This window comes from Anser brachyrhynchus (assembly GCF_964034855.1).
Source record: "Anser brachyrhynchus genome assembly, chromosome: W".
In the NCBI taxonomy this organism is placed as follows: domain Eukaryota; kingdom Metazoa; phylum Chordata; class Aves; order Anseriformes; family Anatidae; genus Anser; species Anser brachyrhynchus.
Window position 1 is genome coordinate 26659941 of NC_137704.1, and position 15221 is coordinate 26675161.

Here is a 15221-nt window from a genome sequence, read left to right on the forward strand (position 1 = left end):
GAGCAAGGAAAAAAAAATCAGCTGGGTGTTTTCTTGTTATCTGATTTCCATACATATGTTTGCCTGTGTAGAGACTGCCAGTTTCAGGTGCTGGTTGTGTTTTCATCTGGACAGGCTATCGGAAACCGCCCTCAACATAACCAGAAGAAAGTTACGCTTTAGTGCGGACCGAGGTTGGTCAAGGCACAGCACCGATGGGGTGGACCCGTCTGATGCTCTGACTCAGCAAAGGGTGTAGGGCCGGAGGGGTGAGGTCTGTGCTGCCCGGCGGTGCTAGATGGGATCTCAGGAGAACGCGGTCAGCGGTGACTGAACCCTCACCTCTAACCCAGTCCGTGGCTGGGAGCCTGGGGACGTGAGCTCGCTGACGTGCGGAAGGAAACAGCCCTGTGTGCTCAGCAGTTCAGCGCTCTGCCTGCTGACTGCCGGTCGGTACTCACGCCCGATGGGCTGTACACGTGTGCTCTCCAGATAACACTTACAGCCTCCTGTTGGTGCCATTTTTGTCTGTCTCTACAAGCCAATTTCTTATCGCTTCTTTAGTTCTGTTCTTCTGCATATATGTTACTCTCGTACCTGTGACATTCTGCGGGCTTTTTAAATCAGATGTAGATAATTTAATGTAATTGCTTTGCTTGTTTATTTTTATTTAGGATACCACACCAATATTTGAAGAGGAGTCAAAACCTATTTATTGTCAGAACTGTCAAAGCATTTCTTTCTGCGCATTTACCCAGCGGTCGTTGTTGGTAGTGTGCTCCAAGTACTGGAGGGTAAGGAAAGCTAGCTGAACAAACGCTAGCTTATTCTCACACTAGCACCTCGTGTAATTAAATTGCCAGTAAGACATTCAGATCAAGATGTTCTAAATCCTGTTAATATGCGTATGTGGAAACTGCAATTAGCTGCTGCCTGGGCATTTTAATCTGTAAGTGGTTGATGACTGATAGACTTCTGTTTCTTTTCAGGTTTTTGATGCTGGAGATTATTCCCTTTTATGCTCACTCCCTAGTGAAAATGAACAGACCTGGACCGGTGGCGACTTTGTGTCAGCTGACAAAGTGATTGTTTGGACAGAAGATGGACAAAGTTTCATATATAAATTACCACCCAGGTACTCAACAATGAAATGCTCTGATTCCTTTTTTTTTTTTTTTTCAGATTAAAGCATGAGACATTTTGAATGGTTTGAATGGTTTTCTTTTTACATCTTTTAATTTGTGATATACAAACATTTCTTTGTTCTGGGTGGAGATGCAGTTTTATCATATAGATCCTCCAATATTCTCACATAAGTCAGACAAGAAATCCTTTCTGACCTTCATGTGCCATCACAGCATAAAGAAGCAAGCAGATCTACCTGGTGGTCTGTTGGAGGAATACTTGAGTTTGGTGTGGTTTGGTCCTGAGTAAGAAGCCAAATGTTTTGAACTCTGAACTCTTTTGAACTCTGAAACTCTGAAAATGCAATGTTTAAGGACTTGGATACTGTTTTTGCTTAAGAATCTAGCATATTATTTAGTTAGCTATTGACAGAGTGATCACTTTAGTCATACAATAAATTTTATTCCTTTTTTTTCGTTTTTAAACCCAGCTGTCTACCAGCTAGTGATTCATTTCGCAGAGATGTGGGGAAAGCAGTAGAAAATCTAAATCCTCCTTTACTGTACAGCGTATTGGACAGAGCAGATAAACAGGTAAAAACACGTTTCTTTGGGGTTTTCATTTATGGTCAGTATTTCTTCTTTAGAGAGTTTAAATATGCATACTTCATGACATTTTCTTCTCATTCTAAGTAGACCTTCAGAATTTCCTCTTTTGCTAGAGAAAGTAGACGATTGGAAGAAAACCAGATGTAATTTCCCTGCTATTTTGTTTCTTTGTTTTGGTTCTTGTTGGTTTTCAAATAAATGCAGAAATTAGTCTATGGTCAAGTGAATCTTCAGTTCTTGTATGCTAACAGTTTATCATTCATCAGTGCTGGAGCAGAAGTCAGGTTGTGATGTGCATAATGATTAGGCAGTCACTTAGCAAGGGCTTTGAGAGTCACAACTTTGAGTTTTCAAGCTTAGATTCTTGCAAAGTAAAGAAAAGCCAATTCTGGCTAAAATCCTCATTTAACTATACATGTTTTTATGTTATATTGTGAACTGTATCTGCTATAAACTAACAGATTTTGGGACTGTTGTGTGATGTACCTAGGCATGTGTAGTACTAGGTTTAAATAATTGTCTCGCTTACAGATACTGTTAATGTAAGACTATTGTATGGATCCTTTTTTAATCACAACCATTTAATCTGTTGCCAAATTTGGGCATTTAAACATGTATAGATTTGATCTGCTGTGTTATTTGTTAACATTATAACTTCCTTTTCTCGTATGGCCACGTTCCTTACTGAGTAGTGTATCTCCAGCTTACCATTACAGTTGAAATGTTAACAATTTTAGAATATACATATAGAGAGAGAGTTATATAAACATAAATATATAAAAAACATATATATTTATTATATATACATATTTTTTCCCCTAAAACTGTGACTTGTTTCATAACTAACCACAGTGTCTTCTAGTTCATATTGATGTATTTATTCTTCCTTCTATAACAAAGATAAAGCATAGAGTAGCTGTTTTTTGTTCTACTTTCAAAATATACAGTGAGTTATGTGGGAAAAGTAAATATTCAGATTTGTGCATGGTTTGCGTATGTCTGAAGTTCTAATTTATTTTATTTTATTTTTTTAACAGTTACTTATATGTCCCCCAGTTACTCGATTCTTCTGCAGACGTAGGGAGTTTTCCTATAAGCTGCTAATCCAAGGAGACTCTTCAGGAAGACTGTGTATTTGGAGTGTGCCTGAAAATCTTGAACAACAAGATAGTGCAGCAGGTATTACGTAATTATGTCTTCTTGGTAGGTCTTTGTATGGACATCTCTATTTTGTTACGTATTTTGTTGCTGGATAAAGCACTGCTGCTTTTCCTATAAATCCAGGAAGCTTTTTTTGTTGTACTTTTTTTTTTCATTGCTTCTTTTAAGAGTTGCAGTTACTTTTTAATATGTGATCAAAATCTTACATTTACTCTGAACACTTTTCAGGTATTAAGTTTTAATGGCCTTTTTTTCCAAACACCAGCTGTGGTCATTGTTGTCTGCCTACATAACTTCCTCTTGTAGTTTAAATCATATACTTTTCCAGTTCTCTCACATGTATTGTTTCTATGTGTTGCTGCAGCTTCCCTCAGGTCAGTGAATTGATCTCCGATATCTTTTATGTGGTGTTGTAGCATGGTGTATTTTAACTTTGAAATCTTTCAGGAAAAGCATTCCTATTTTGGTTCTTGAATAGTTTTCTTTTTTTTTTTTTTCTTTGTCCCCTTTTTTTAAACAGGACTGCAAACAACAACTTCAATATCCCTCCAGGAAGCTTTTGATAAACTCACTCCTCGCCCAGCTGGGATTATAGACCAACTAAGCTTAATACCAAACTTCAATGAACCACTTAAAGTTACGGCCAGTGTGTATATCCCAGCACACGGGCGTTTGGTCTGTGGTCGGGAGGATGGAAGCATTGTTATTGTGCCAGCGACACAAACTGCTATAGTTCAGCTTTTGCAAGGAGAGCATATGCTTCGGAGAGGTATGCTAATAAGCTTTCGAAAAGCACAGCTGGATCGCAGTGTGTGCAATCTAATTTATTAATTGTTCTATCAAAAATTAATTATTTTTTTCCCTTTTTCATCCTTCCCCACCCCGTACCCCCGACCTTACCCAATTCCTCAGGTTGGCCACCTCACCGGACTCTCAGAGGCCATCGAAACAAAATTACATGCTTACTGTATCCTCACCAGGTTTCTTCTCGTTATGATCAAAGGTATTTGATCTCAGGTGGTGTGGATTTCTCAGTCATCATGTGGGATATATTTTCTGGAGAGATGAAACATATCTTCTGTGTACATGGTGGAGAAATTACACAGCTTCTAGTTCCACCAGAAAACTGTAGTGTAAGTTTTAACTAATATGTCCTGATAACTTGTCTTACGCTTCCCATGAATGCTACAGCCCCTGAAATCCTTCCTGAGAGTGTGAATGCAGTATGAAATACCAAAGCTCTAGCACTGAGCTAAAGTATAACCCTTGCAAATATTTAAAACCATTTAATTGTTCCGTTAATTTTGGTTTTGTTCGCATCATGATTTAGCTATGGAAATAATTAAAAACAGTGGGAAAATGTATGTTAAAACCCAGCTAGTTAAGGAAATGCTTGACATTAGATGATATCCAGCATTAACTGCAGGAGAGGATTTCTATCACGTGGAAGCAACTTCTTTCCCCTGAAAACCTTTGAAACTGAGGCAAGTGTTCCCCACCAGTTAGCTCATAAGCTCTTAGGCTTTGAATGAAATTTTATTTTTGATAACTTGGATGAACAGAGAGAATTTAATGCACAAAATGACACAGGTTTACTTGAGAAACATGGGTTCTCCTTTTTGCTCAACAGTTTCTTTGCCTTTTGTTTCCCTTTTTTTCCTTCCCTTCTTGTTCCCTTTTTCTTTAATGTTCTGCTTTTTTTCATCCTCATTTTCATACTTCTAATTCTTGAGCCTGTTTCCTGTACCTCTGCACTGCTTAGCTCCGCTAAGGCACTAACCTTCCTTGGATGTCACCGTTGAAAACATCTGTGACTTAGTATGTTAATCTAAACCATGTGTAGATGTGAAAATTTTAATTTAAACTTAAGTATTAGCATATAATCCAAGTCTAAGGAGAGCTGGAAGAAAACGCAAAGCTATTAAAACTATTTGAAGGGTAGTTCTTTGAGTGACTTCACCTGTAGCGGTGTTTCTATTAGTGTATGTGCATGGACATGCCTATTCTGTATTATAAATCAAAATGCCTCTAGTCTCTTTTTTCTTTTACTAAGAAATATTCATCAGTATTAGCTAAAATATTTTGGCCTATAGCATAAAAAATTAAATAAAAGTGACAGGCTTGAGAGTAAGTAGTCTGTATTTTATTTGCCGATGAAGTATTATTTTTATGACTCTTTTGAACCCTACAGAGTTACTTCCCCTTCAGATTTTAAACATTTGAAGAACATGTTGGTAGAAAATAATTTCCTTTTTCTGGAAAGAATGAAAAAATTCTGAACATGACCACGAAGTGACATTATTGGTTCAGTGCATAAAATTTTTCCAAGGTAGCGATATCATGTGGTTATGATAAGGAGGCAGGACATTTTTGTGCCTGTTTGCTCTTTATGACACGCAGGTATTTGGATTCAAGAGAATTTCTGCAAATGAAAATCTGTTTCCAGTGGTAACAGCAAGTTTTGCCATAGATTTATGTGCCTGCGTTTGCTTATAAAATAGGTTGTTGATCGTTATACTTTGTCCAGTGAAGAAGAGATTCTTAAAAGTAAACTGCCTACCTTATGATTAATCTTTATTTATTTATTCATTCATTTTTAAGGCAAGAGTCCAGCACTGTATTTGCTCTGTTGCCAGTGATCACTCGGTAGGTCTTCTGAGTCTGCGGGAGAAAAAATGCATCATGCTGGCATCCCGTCACCTTTTCCCTATTCAAGTAATAAAATGGAGGCCTTCTGATGACTACCTGGTAGTGGGGTGTTCAGATGGGTCTGTGTACGTCTGGCAAATGGATACCGGTAAGGTTAAGTTCAGACATTGTTTAATCAATTTTTTTTAATAATACTTGGTAATCTGTGCAAGGTGCATCTGAGACGTGTTAATTTTTTTATGCATTTTTGTTTAGAAATCTAGCTCTCCCCATGTTAGCCAAATTTGTAGATCAAATATTAAAACATGTATTTAGAATAACTCATTTATTTTTGGAGAAGTGCAGCTTCCTCTGGCTTTTTCTCCCTACATATATTTCCTATTTATCTTTACAGAGAACACTTGTTAGCTGCACGTGTAGTGTCCTCTTAATTCAGTAGTGTTCATGCTTCCTCTTAGTTTTCTTGAAAGCTTGGCATAGAAATGCAGCACCTTGAATCTCGAATAGTTCCTTCATCCGCAAAGTGCAGGATAGTCATCAGTTCTGTTGTCTGTCTGGTTTGTGTTTCCCTTCCTTTTGTTTTTAAAGGGGCTAATGCTCCGTATAGAAGACGATAAGAATGAGCCCTGACACTTCAGTCTCATGGAAATTCAGGACAAATCCATTCCTTTGGAATATTTCTAAAAATAGCTGTTAACAGAAAGCTTTACCCATTGCATCCTGTGGTGTAAATTATTTTTGCACATCGTTGTACTTACAATGTTTTGCACATTCTGAATTGTTCCTGCTTAAACTAATGTTTTCCAAAACGTTTGAAGGTGCGCTGGACAGGTGTGTGATGGGAATAACAGCGGTAGAAATCCTGAACGCCTGTGATGAGGCAGTTCCAGCGGCTGTGGACTCCCTCAGTCATCCCGCTGTCAACCTGAAGCAGGCCATGACTCGGCGTAGCCTGGCTGCTCTGAAAAACGTGGCACATCAAAAACTGCAGACTCTTGCCACTAACCTGCTAGCTTCTGAAGCATCTGACAAAGTGAGTTCTGGTCTAGCTTGGCTGTTTCTAATGCAGTATCCAAGCAATTTATTTTTCATACGTAATTCAATAAAATACAGCAAGTCTTCATCGTTGTAGCTGAAAGGATCTTATCCAAACCACTCTGAAATTTTAATAGAAAAGACGTAAGCTAACTTTACCTGGCCTTGGGTAAGCCCTGGAAGGACAAGCAGCACAAAATGAAACGGGGAAAATTTCAGTCTGAACGTAAGAAGACTTCTCTTCACTGCAAGGGCAGCAGAGCACTGGAGCAGGCTGCACGGGGCGAGGCTCTGGGGCGTCCGTCCTTGGAGATGCTCAAAGCTGGACTGGGCACGGTCCTGTTTTTGCAGAGGGTTGGAGTGCGCTCCAGCCTCAGCTGTTCCACGGTTTTGTGAAGTAGCTGGTCACCTCTTATAGCTGTAACGCTTCATTTCAATTTCCTATAGAGATGTGGCTTGCAAAAGAAATTAAGATATTTTTCTTCAAACCTGTTACTGCCATTTTGAGATAGAAAACATCATTTTGTTTTATTTAATATTGATCAATATATTTGCAATGTCAGTATGTGCTTAACACATTAATACCATGAAGTCTGTTAAGAATAAACAATTCATATGTTCAGGTGTGTATGTTGGTACTTGTCTGAATGAGGTTTTTTTTGTATTGCATATGAGAGGACAGTTTAGGTATTGAGAGGGGAAAAAGAACATCCTGACAATAAAGAAATAGCTTCCTGTTTTCTGAACACTGCAATATCTAGGTTTTTATTATCTCAATTTGATTTATGCTAGGGATTAAAATTTGTAGATATGAGACTAGTGTTAAGTTTCATTTGTGACCGTATTAAATCCTTTAGCGGGGTAGTTTTTGCCCAGTCAATAAGGGAAAACAATTATGCATGCAGAAGCAAACCCAAGATGGAGGAGTAATCACATTATGAAAAATGTATGCTGAAAGAACTGCTGGGATTGCTCTTGCCAATCTCTGGGTCCTAAGAAAACGAGCTTGTGTTTGTTTCTTCGCTTGTTTCTTTCGCTTTTCTCTAGATGAATGCAGGTGTCTGATGTTCTGGCAGTCTGGCTTCTGACCAGCAGAGAGCAGCAGAGGTCTGCTTCGAGCTCTATTTATTTTCCTTTTTTTTTTTTTTTTTTTTTTTTTTTTAACCTTCCTGCGTCCTATTCTGTTTGGAAAAGAGCGGTCCCTTGCACAGGGCATTCTTTGGAACGGTGTCACCTTGTTTTTCCAAGTACCTGAGTGCCCAGGCTCGGGCACCGGTGTTCATACCGAATCCTGAGTGTCGGTGTTACAGTATTAACGAATATTAGGTTTGTAATACTTGATCACAACTCTGAAATTCCCGATGTTATGAGAATGTCAGTGAAGCATCTTAGAATGATTTTCCTGTTTTATACCCTGCGAGTTTTCAAACTTTGTTCACGCAGGGCTTCCTCAATTTGTGAATTAAATCCAAGAGAAGTATACAGACAGTTATCCAGTTAAAATCTTGAAATAGCTTTTATTTTCTTTTATTTTTGCAGGGGAATTTACCTAAATATTCGCATAACTCCCTGATGGTTCAAGCTATAAAGACAAACTTAACAGATCCAGACATACACGTGCTCTTCTTCGATGTAGAGGCCCTGATTATTCAGCTGCTGACCGAAGAGGCCTCGAGACCCAACAGTGCACTCATTTCTCCGGAGAATTTGCAGAAGGCATCCGGCGGTTCTGACAAAGGAGGCTCCTTTTTGACTGGCAAACGAGCAGCCGTCCTCTTCCAGCAGGTCAAGGAGACGATCAAAGAGAATATCAAAGAGCATCTTCTCGATGATGAGGATGAGGATGAAGAATCAATAAGGCAGAGAAGAGAAGATGGTGACCCAGAATATCGCTCTAGCAAATCTAAACCATTAACTTTATTAGAGTATAATCTAACCATGGATACAGCAAAGCTTTTTATGTCTTGTCTTCATGCCTGGGGCTTGAATTCTGTTCTAGATGAGCTTTGCCTTGATCGCCTGGGGATGCTTAAGCCGCACTGTTCGGTGTCCTTTGGCCTCCTGTCTAGAGGTGGCCACATGTCTCTGATGCTTCCCGGTTACAATCAGTCTGTGGGTAAACCGTCCTATGAGGGCATGGAGCTGGGAAGGAAAATGTCCATTACAGAAGGACTCGGAAAGGGGACGTACGGAGTATCGCGTGCTGTCACCACTCAGCACCTCCTGTCTGTCATCTCGCTGGCAAACACGCTGATGAGCATGACTAATGCAACTTTTATTGGAGACCACATGAAGAAAGGCCCAACCAGGTACAGAAAATACTCCCTTTAACTCACGACAACTTTCTTTCAGAGTCTCTACTTTGATGCAGTGCTTTATTTTGCTTAATTTTACTGTGGAGTTTGATGTGTTAAATGGCTGTGAAAGCCTCTGGTACCCAGGTGACCAGAGTGCATTTCTTCTTATCATGACTAAAGCATTTTTTTGCGCCAAAGTAACTTTATTGCTTTCAACTGAGTTAGATAACTTACAGTGTTAATATGATGTGGAGTTAGAGTAAGGTTTGTGCCAGGGGGGATGAGAGGCCAGTTTTGTCCTTTTTGATGAGTTTTAGTTTTAAATAGACTGAAGAGCAGGTCAAATTCTAAACAGATCAAAACATACAGACAAACTTTTCATCACCAAAGAGTAAGCTGGGAACTGTAAATGGGATGCATCATTCTTTACAGGATTGCCTTTCAAAGTTTGTTTAGTCACACTGTCTTAGAAAATAATCCTCCCCTCCCTCTTTTTTCTGTGTTTTTTTTTTTTTTCCCTTGTCTTCCTTCCTCTGCCCCTTCATGCACGTCGTGTTTAGGCCGCCTCGGCCTGGCACTCCTGAGATGACAAAAGTGAAGGCACCTCCTTCGATGTCAAGTCATGCAGCTCAAGGACAAATTAAGCAAGGTAAAAATGACTTTCTTTGGAACAATTTGATATGTAGTTTCAGCTCTTGACACTGAAGTTATCACCTTACTATCGTGATTAAAAATATTGCTAGCTTCTACATGGGAGGAAGAAGGTTGATGTATGATGTTGAAGGACCCGTTAGGAGTCTGCATTTTCTCTGTCACAAGTACAGTGGCTAGGTTTGAGCCGTAGAACAACATGCGATACGAGAAGAGGGCTCACACCAGATGAGACTTGAATTTTGTACTGGAGCAGAGCCGTGAGCAGAGCCTCCTCCAGGTGGTGGGAGCACCGCGGAAGCTGTCCTGTGGGGAATGGAGGGATGGAGGAGGAGGAGGCAGCTCCTCCCTGCTTGCTCTCTAAATTAAAGAGCTGCTGTTTCATGCAGCAAACAATTTCATGCCAAAAGTGAAGTTAAACGTGTGTAACATCGCGCTGTGGCCATCTTTGTCTGGAGTGCCCAGCTCAGGAGCAGGTGCCCCGTTTGAAAGAGCAGTGCGGCAGCTGGGGAAGCCGGCGCTCCCCGCACCACCTCCCGCGAGCCGGGCAGGGGGCACGAAGCCTGCACCAGCGGGGGGGGTTGGTGGTTGGGGGGCACTTCCGAGCGTGAGCTTGGCCGTGTGTCTTTGCTGCCTGATGAAACAAAGAGGGAACATGCACCTCGCTGGTCTTATCACCGCTCTTCGGGGGTTTTCTGGGTGTAAGGCCAGCTGTATGCATATACTCCAGGGCAGAGGAGCAGTGTTTTTTCTCTTTTTTTCCCAAAATGTGTTTGATTTTTCACTAATTTATAAAGGGAATATCTTTCAGGACTCATTTGAAATTTTCTTCCTTAATTACATTTAAAAAACAACACTTAACTGTTATTGTTAGCTATTAAAACTTTGTCGTTTCAAGTTACATGAATATGAAGAAACTTACACTTTGTAAAACGGTTGCATTTTGCAGAATACAAATGCTTTGTCATTGTGATATTTTATGGATATTTATCTTCTATATTTCAAATATCCTTCATGTACATCCTAACTTTTATCTTTAAACTGTGGAAATGCTCTTGTATTAGAAAGCTGGTAAGCACAACAGGTAACTTCATACATCAAATGTCTGACTTCCATCATTCACATCCAAAAATGAGGGAAATTTATATCTGAGGAAGAAACTTACTCATCAGCAACACGTGTGTGTATTCTTTTGCTATTTTTTTTTTTTTTGTGATCTGTGTTTGGAAAGGGGAAGTCAGTTTCAAGAGCGATGAACATACAGCTTTTCTTTTCATGATCAAAGGTGCTACATAAATAGAGAAGTAGCAGTCAATAACAAAAAGTACAAATAAATAAAAAATCAGGAAGAGCTGCTGTTTCAACATGTGCATTTTTTTTCCCAGCTGCTTGCTTTTTCTTTGAGAGATATGTATTTGAGAGGTCAGTATTTACCAGAGATGGTGTCTGTATGGCAAATTCAATGCCAGAAAAAATGTATTTCTTACAGAGGATCTGTGTTTCTGTTTTTAAGGGTACAGTTACATTGGGGTTATCCTTTCCCAAATGAAAATTATGTAATTTTTCTTAGGAATAGCTTTGCTGTTCATGGTGATAGACATACTTCAGTTATCCAATATCCTTTTAACAATTGATAAAAAATAAATTCTGTGCATCGTAAAAAGTATAGAAAAATACTTTTGTTCCTAAACTGTTTTTTTTGTTTGTTTTTCCTATGTTTGGTGGCATGTCTTGCATGCTCCTGGGGAGAGATGAGTTTGTTTGAATGGCACCCTTAGGTCAAAAGTTTACCTTTACCTCCCACTGTGTGCTACTTACAGCATCTCACCACTCATAAATTACTAGTGGTTATTCTTAAAAAATCAATTAGTATAGATACAATTAACACATGTTATGACATGCTTGATCTCCATCTATTTGACCTGTATTTGTCCTGAGATCAGCACCGCTCTGCGCTACTCAGCCACGGGGCCAGCTGCTTCCATTCCAGTGATTGTTATAATTACTGACACTTGCAGGGAGAGAACAACAGCAACAAAAGGGGTCAGAAAGGAAAACTTCAAAGGCTTGAGTTTTGTTTTAAGAAAGAAAAAAAAACAACAAAAAAAACCAGCGGTGTGTTTTTTCCATAAATTGACTAGCTTCTTTTATGCAGCTACAAAAGTCCCTTTTGTCGCGCGGTGATTGAGGCTGGTGGCGGTGTCACCGTACACGTGCCATCATGCTGCGTTCGTGTGGAAGGTATGGCAAAAGTAGCGTGGATGCAGATGTCCTGCAGCGACAAAAGAAGCTCACTGCATGAAAAGCAAACAGCCTATTCAGGAGACAATGCTTAATACGTTCAGGAGCCTGAACCCATTGTTGTTCTGCAACGGAATAAAAGCGGGGGATTAATTTGCAGATGCTTGTGCATGACATATGGTAATTTCTCTATAGGAAGGAAGTGTCAGATAGTGACCTGTAAATCCCCGCGTTGACCTCTGGTTGTAGCATGTGTATGCCATAAGGTCCGCGCATCTTTTCATGTGATAATATTAAGTAATGAGCATTAGTGGAAGTATAATGTTTAGAACTGCTTTTAAATTACATTTGCACCGAGAAATTACGCAGTTCACAAAATAAATACGTCACGGCTCTTGCTTTGAGTACATGCTTGGCCTGTGCTCTTTTGTGTTTGCTTTCCTGTAGTCTTACGCAGCGTGGTTTATATGCTGCTGCTTTGTATGCGTAGTCCTTTCTTTTGTTTGGGTTTAAACTTATTTGAATGGACATGTTTCACAGAATCACAGAATCTAAAACTAGCCATCGGTAATACATCTTATGACGTTTTAGATTAACAGGTGGGACAACCCAGGTGTAAAAGGGGTTATTTCTAATGTATTTTTTTAAATGAGTAGTACAAATTCCAGATCTATCTAGAGATGGGGAAAAACAAGAGCAAAAGTGAAACTCCTATTTTTAAACTCCCAGTCAACCGTTATGCCAAACCAAATCCCACCTTTCTAAAGACACACTTGTAATTTTTTATTTACAGGTACTTTCTTTTCAAAACACGCAAGTTTATGTTAGTGTATCTGTGTTCCTCTGCAGTTGCATGTCTCCCTCTCACTGACATTGCACTCCTTGTACAGCCTAGAAAATTTTTTTAAGTTGAATATGATCACCGTTTCCTCCAGTTTTGTTTGTCATTCTTCAGTGATACTAATCTGTTTTTCAGAAGCTGCTATCCTCACTTTCCTATTTTTTTCTCTTTATTTCTTCTTCTTTCCTCTGCAAGTTGCTCCTGCTGTTTCTTCTAGCACTGAAGCTGGTCACTCTGGCTCTGACACTGCTCCTACTTTACATACCTGTTTCTTAGTAAATGAAGGTATTCTTTCCTCATTTTTTCTATTTGTCTTTTACTTTCAACTAATGTCCTTTATCATTGTTACGACATGACTTTAGTTTGGTCTATGTAGATACTTTTCTTTGCAAGATACAGAGGCAATGGGTTTATTTCTGTGTTCTTTGCCATTAGTGCTGGCAGAGGGTGAGTAGATCTGGTTTGTCTGTCGTGGGCTTGCTTTATGTTCAGCTCTCAACTGCTGTATCAGAGGTTGTATTTCAGATCTTGTTTGGTTTTGCTGTTGCCTTTGGAGGAAAAAGTCTAAGACCCTTTTAAAGTAGGGAAAACATAAGTGTCTTTTCCCACTTGTGAGCTATGAATGAAAGAAGCTGTGCTGCATGTGGTTTGTATTCCATTTGTGTGACATTTCCCCTGTCTCCGTTGTGGACATAGCTGCTGCTCCTTGGTACGAAGGTTCAGCCCCGCCTGGAGCCCTGAGGGTCCCTTCTGGTATGAGCATGTGGCACTCGTCCGCTTTGGGGACGAGCGAGCAACAGCACTTTGTAGTTCACCTTGCAAACCAAAAGGCTGAGAAATTTCATGGTCCTTTTAAAAAGGAAAGAGAAGCAAAATCATTTCAAGTCACTTAAATTTTGGTTTTGGTGCTTATGAAAACAGAAATGATTTAGTTAAACTACTTGGGGTTTGCGTTTTTTGGTTTGTTTCTTCTAATAAATGTTTGTCTACATCATGAAGAATGTCTTCCTGACCCAAGGATTGGCACAAAAAACAAACAAACAACAAATCAGAAAACAAAAACCAAACAAAACCCAGCCCCTTGTATCACTGTTTAAGCCTTTGTTTTAATGCCTTTCTTGCTAAGCCATAAATTTGTGCTTTCACGCAGGAGTTTCAAGTATGAAATGATTTCTTTTCTTGTACCGTCATGAAGAGCTTTATTAGTTAAAATATTTAGGTTTTTATGTTCACAATTGCTGACAAATTAAAAATATAGATCTGTATGCTTGCCTGAAGTATTTCTCAGGTTTATCAAGTCAATGCAGAGCATAATACTACAAGATTTCTTTGCGTAAAGTACTTTACAAGCATTTTTATGATCCGTGTCATTTGAGCTTGATATGCTTGCCTGTACTGTTTTTAACTACATAATGTTACAGGTTTATAGTACGAGTGTACTTGAGGTAAGCTTGTTCAAGTAAGGTTTAGATGGGAAGAGGAGGAGGGCAGACAAACGTGTGCTTTTATGCATTTGCATACCTTTGAAAATGGGACAGGAAAGTCTGTAATATTTCAAACGGTAATTCATGTGCTTAGTACCCTGTAACTGAATGATATCAAAGTTGCATGTAGGACATTGTGTTAAAATAATGACGATTGTTATTCGAACAGATCGCTTAAATCAGTCTTGTGCTCAGCACTTACGCTGAGGAGCAGTTTGTGTGCAGTATGTATGTTGAGTTGACTCCGAAGGTTGCAAGCTGGCAATCCAGGCCTGTGACTGGGCAGCGTTACTCTTCTGAAGTCTTTCTGTGAGGGGATGGGGAGAAAGAGGGGTACTTGTCTCATGCCAGTCCCAATTAAACACAGTCTCCTGCTGGCGTCGAGCTCTGAGCAGCTCTTTGGGGCGCACGGTCAGTCCCGGAGGAGCTCCCCGTGTCCCCGCCTGGCGCAGGAGGCACGTGCAGTGCCTGGGGGTCCGGCTGCAGAAGGAAAAAAATTTGTTGTTCTGCTGCAAAATTGGTTCTTTTATTTTTTGCCCTTCTTTCTCCCACCTTCTCCTGAAGACCTAACGTGTGCCAGGCCAGCGGCCAACGTGAATGTACTCTCTTGCATTTTAAGCTTAACGTCTTTTCGGTGTTACTTAGGTTCACCTCGCCGTTGCGCTGTGTTTTAACAGGGTGGAGCCAGCTGGCTGCCATGCACTGCGTGATGCTCCCCGACCTGCTGGGGCTGGACAAGTTCCGACCTCCCCTCCTGGAGATGCTGGCGCGCCGCTGGCAGGACCGCTGCCTGGAGGTGATTTCCGTAGCAGCGCTCCTCTTCCTGCCTCTACTCAGCGCTCGGTTCTGAAAGTCCAAACGCGCATGCTTGCAAATGTCACTCCAGCTTTTTAAATCTTACTTTCGTCGCTTTACACCGGTGCCTTGGTTTCAATAAGAAATGGCACCCGAGGGGCTTCGTTGGCGCAGGCAGGCCCCAGCACCCCGCTGCCGCCGGCGAGCACCCTGCTGCTGCCCCTGCCCCGGTGACAGCAGGGACCTGTGAGTGCCCCGCTGGCCACTGGGCGTCATCCTGCTGCTGCTGGGAAGGGCAGGGTGCCGAGATTTACGGGAGCGGAGGTTTGCAGAGCGGAGATTTACGGGAGGAAAC

The 15221-nt window shown here is 40.5% G+C and overlaps 1 protein-coding gene across 5 annotated transcripts in view; it reads left to right on the forward strand.

Moving 5' to 3' along the window:
* The window catches only part of WDR7 (WD repeat domain 7), a 114448-nt gene that overhangs the window by 12536 nt on the left and 86691 nt on the right, over nt 1-15221 (forward strand). For 4 of the 5 annotated variants that reach the window (XM_080572475.1, XM_080572479.1, XM_080572477.1 and 1 more), the window contains exons 7-18: nt 654-773; nt 969-1114; nt 1595-1697; nt 2750-2891; nt 3394-3642; nt 3786-4006; nt 5475-5670; nt 6341-6555; nt 8097-8866; nt 9415-9503; nt 12783-12872; nt 14749-14867. In XM_080572475.1, the coding sequence (XP_080428601.1) occupies nt 654-773; nt 969-1114; nt 1595-1697; nt 2750-2891; nt 3394-3642; nt 3786-4006; nt 5475-5670; nt 6341-6555; nt 8097-8866; nt 9415-9503; nt 12783-12872; nt 14749-14867 (2460 nt within the window). The remainder of the gene's footprint in view (nt 1-653; nt 774-968; nt 1115-1594; nt 1698-2749; nt 2892-3393; nt 3643-3785; nt 4007-5474; nt 5671-6340; nt 6556-8096; nt 8867-9414; nt 9504-12782; nt 12873-14748; nt 14868-15221) is intronic. The other variant, XM_080572478.1, reaches the window with a different exon arrangement.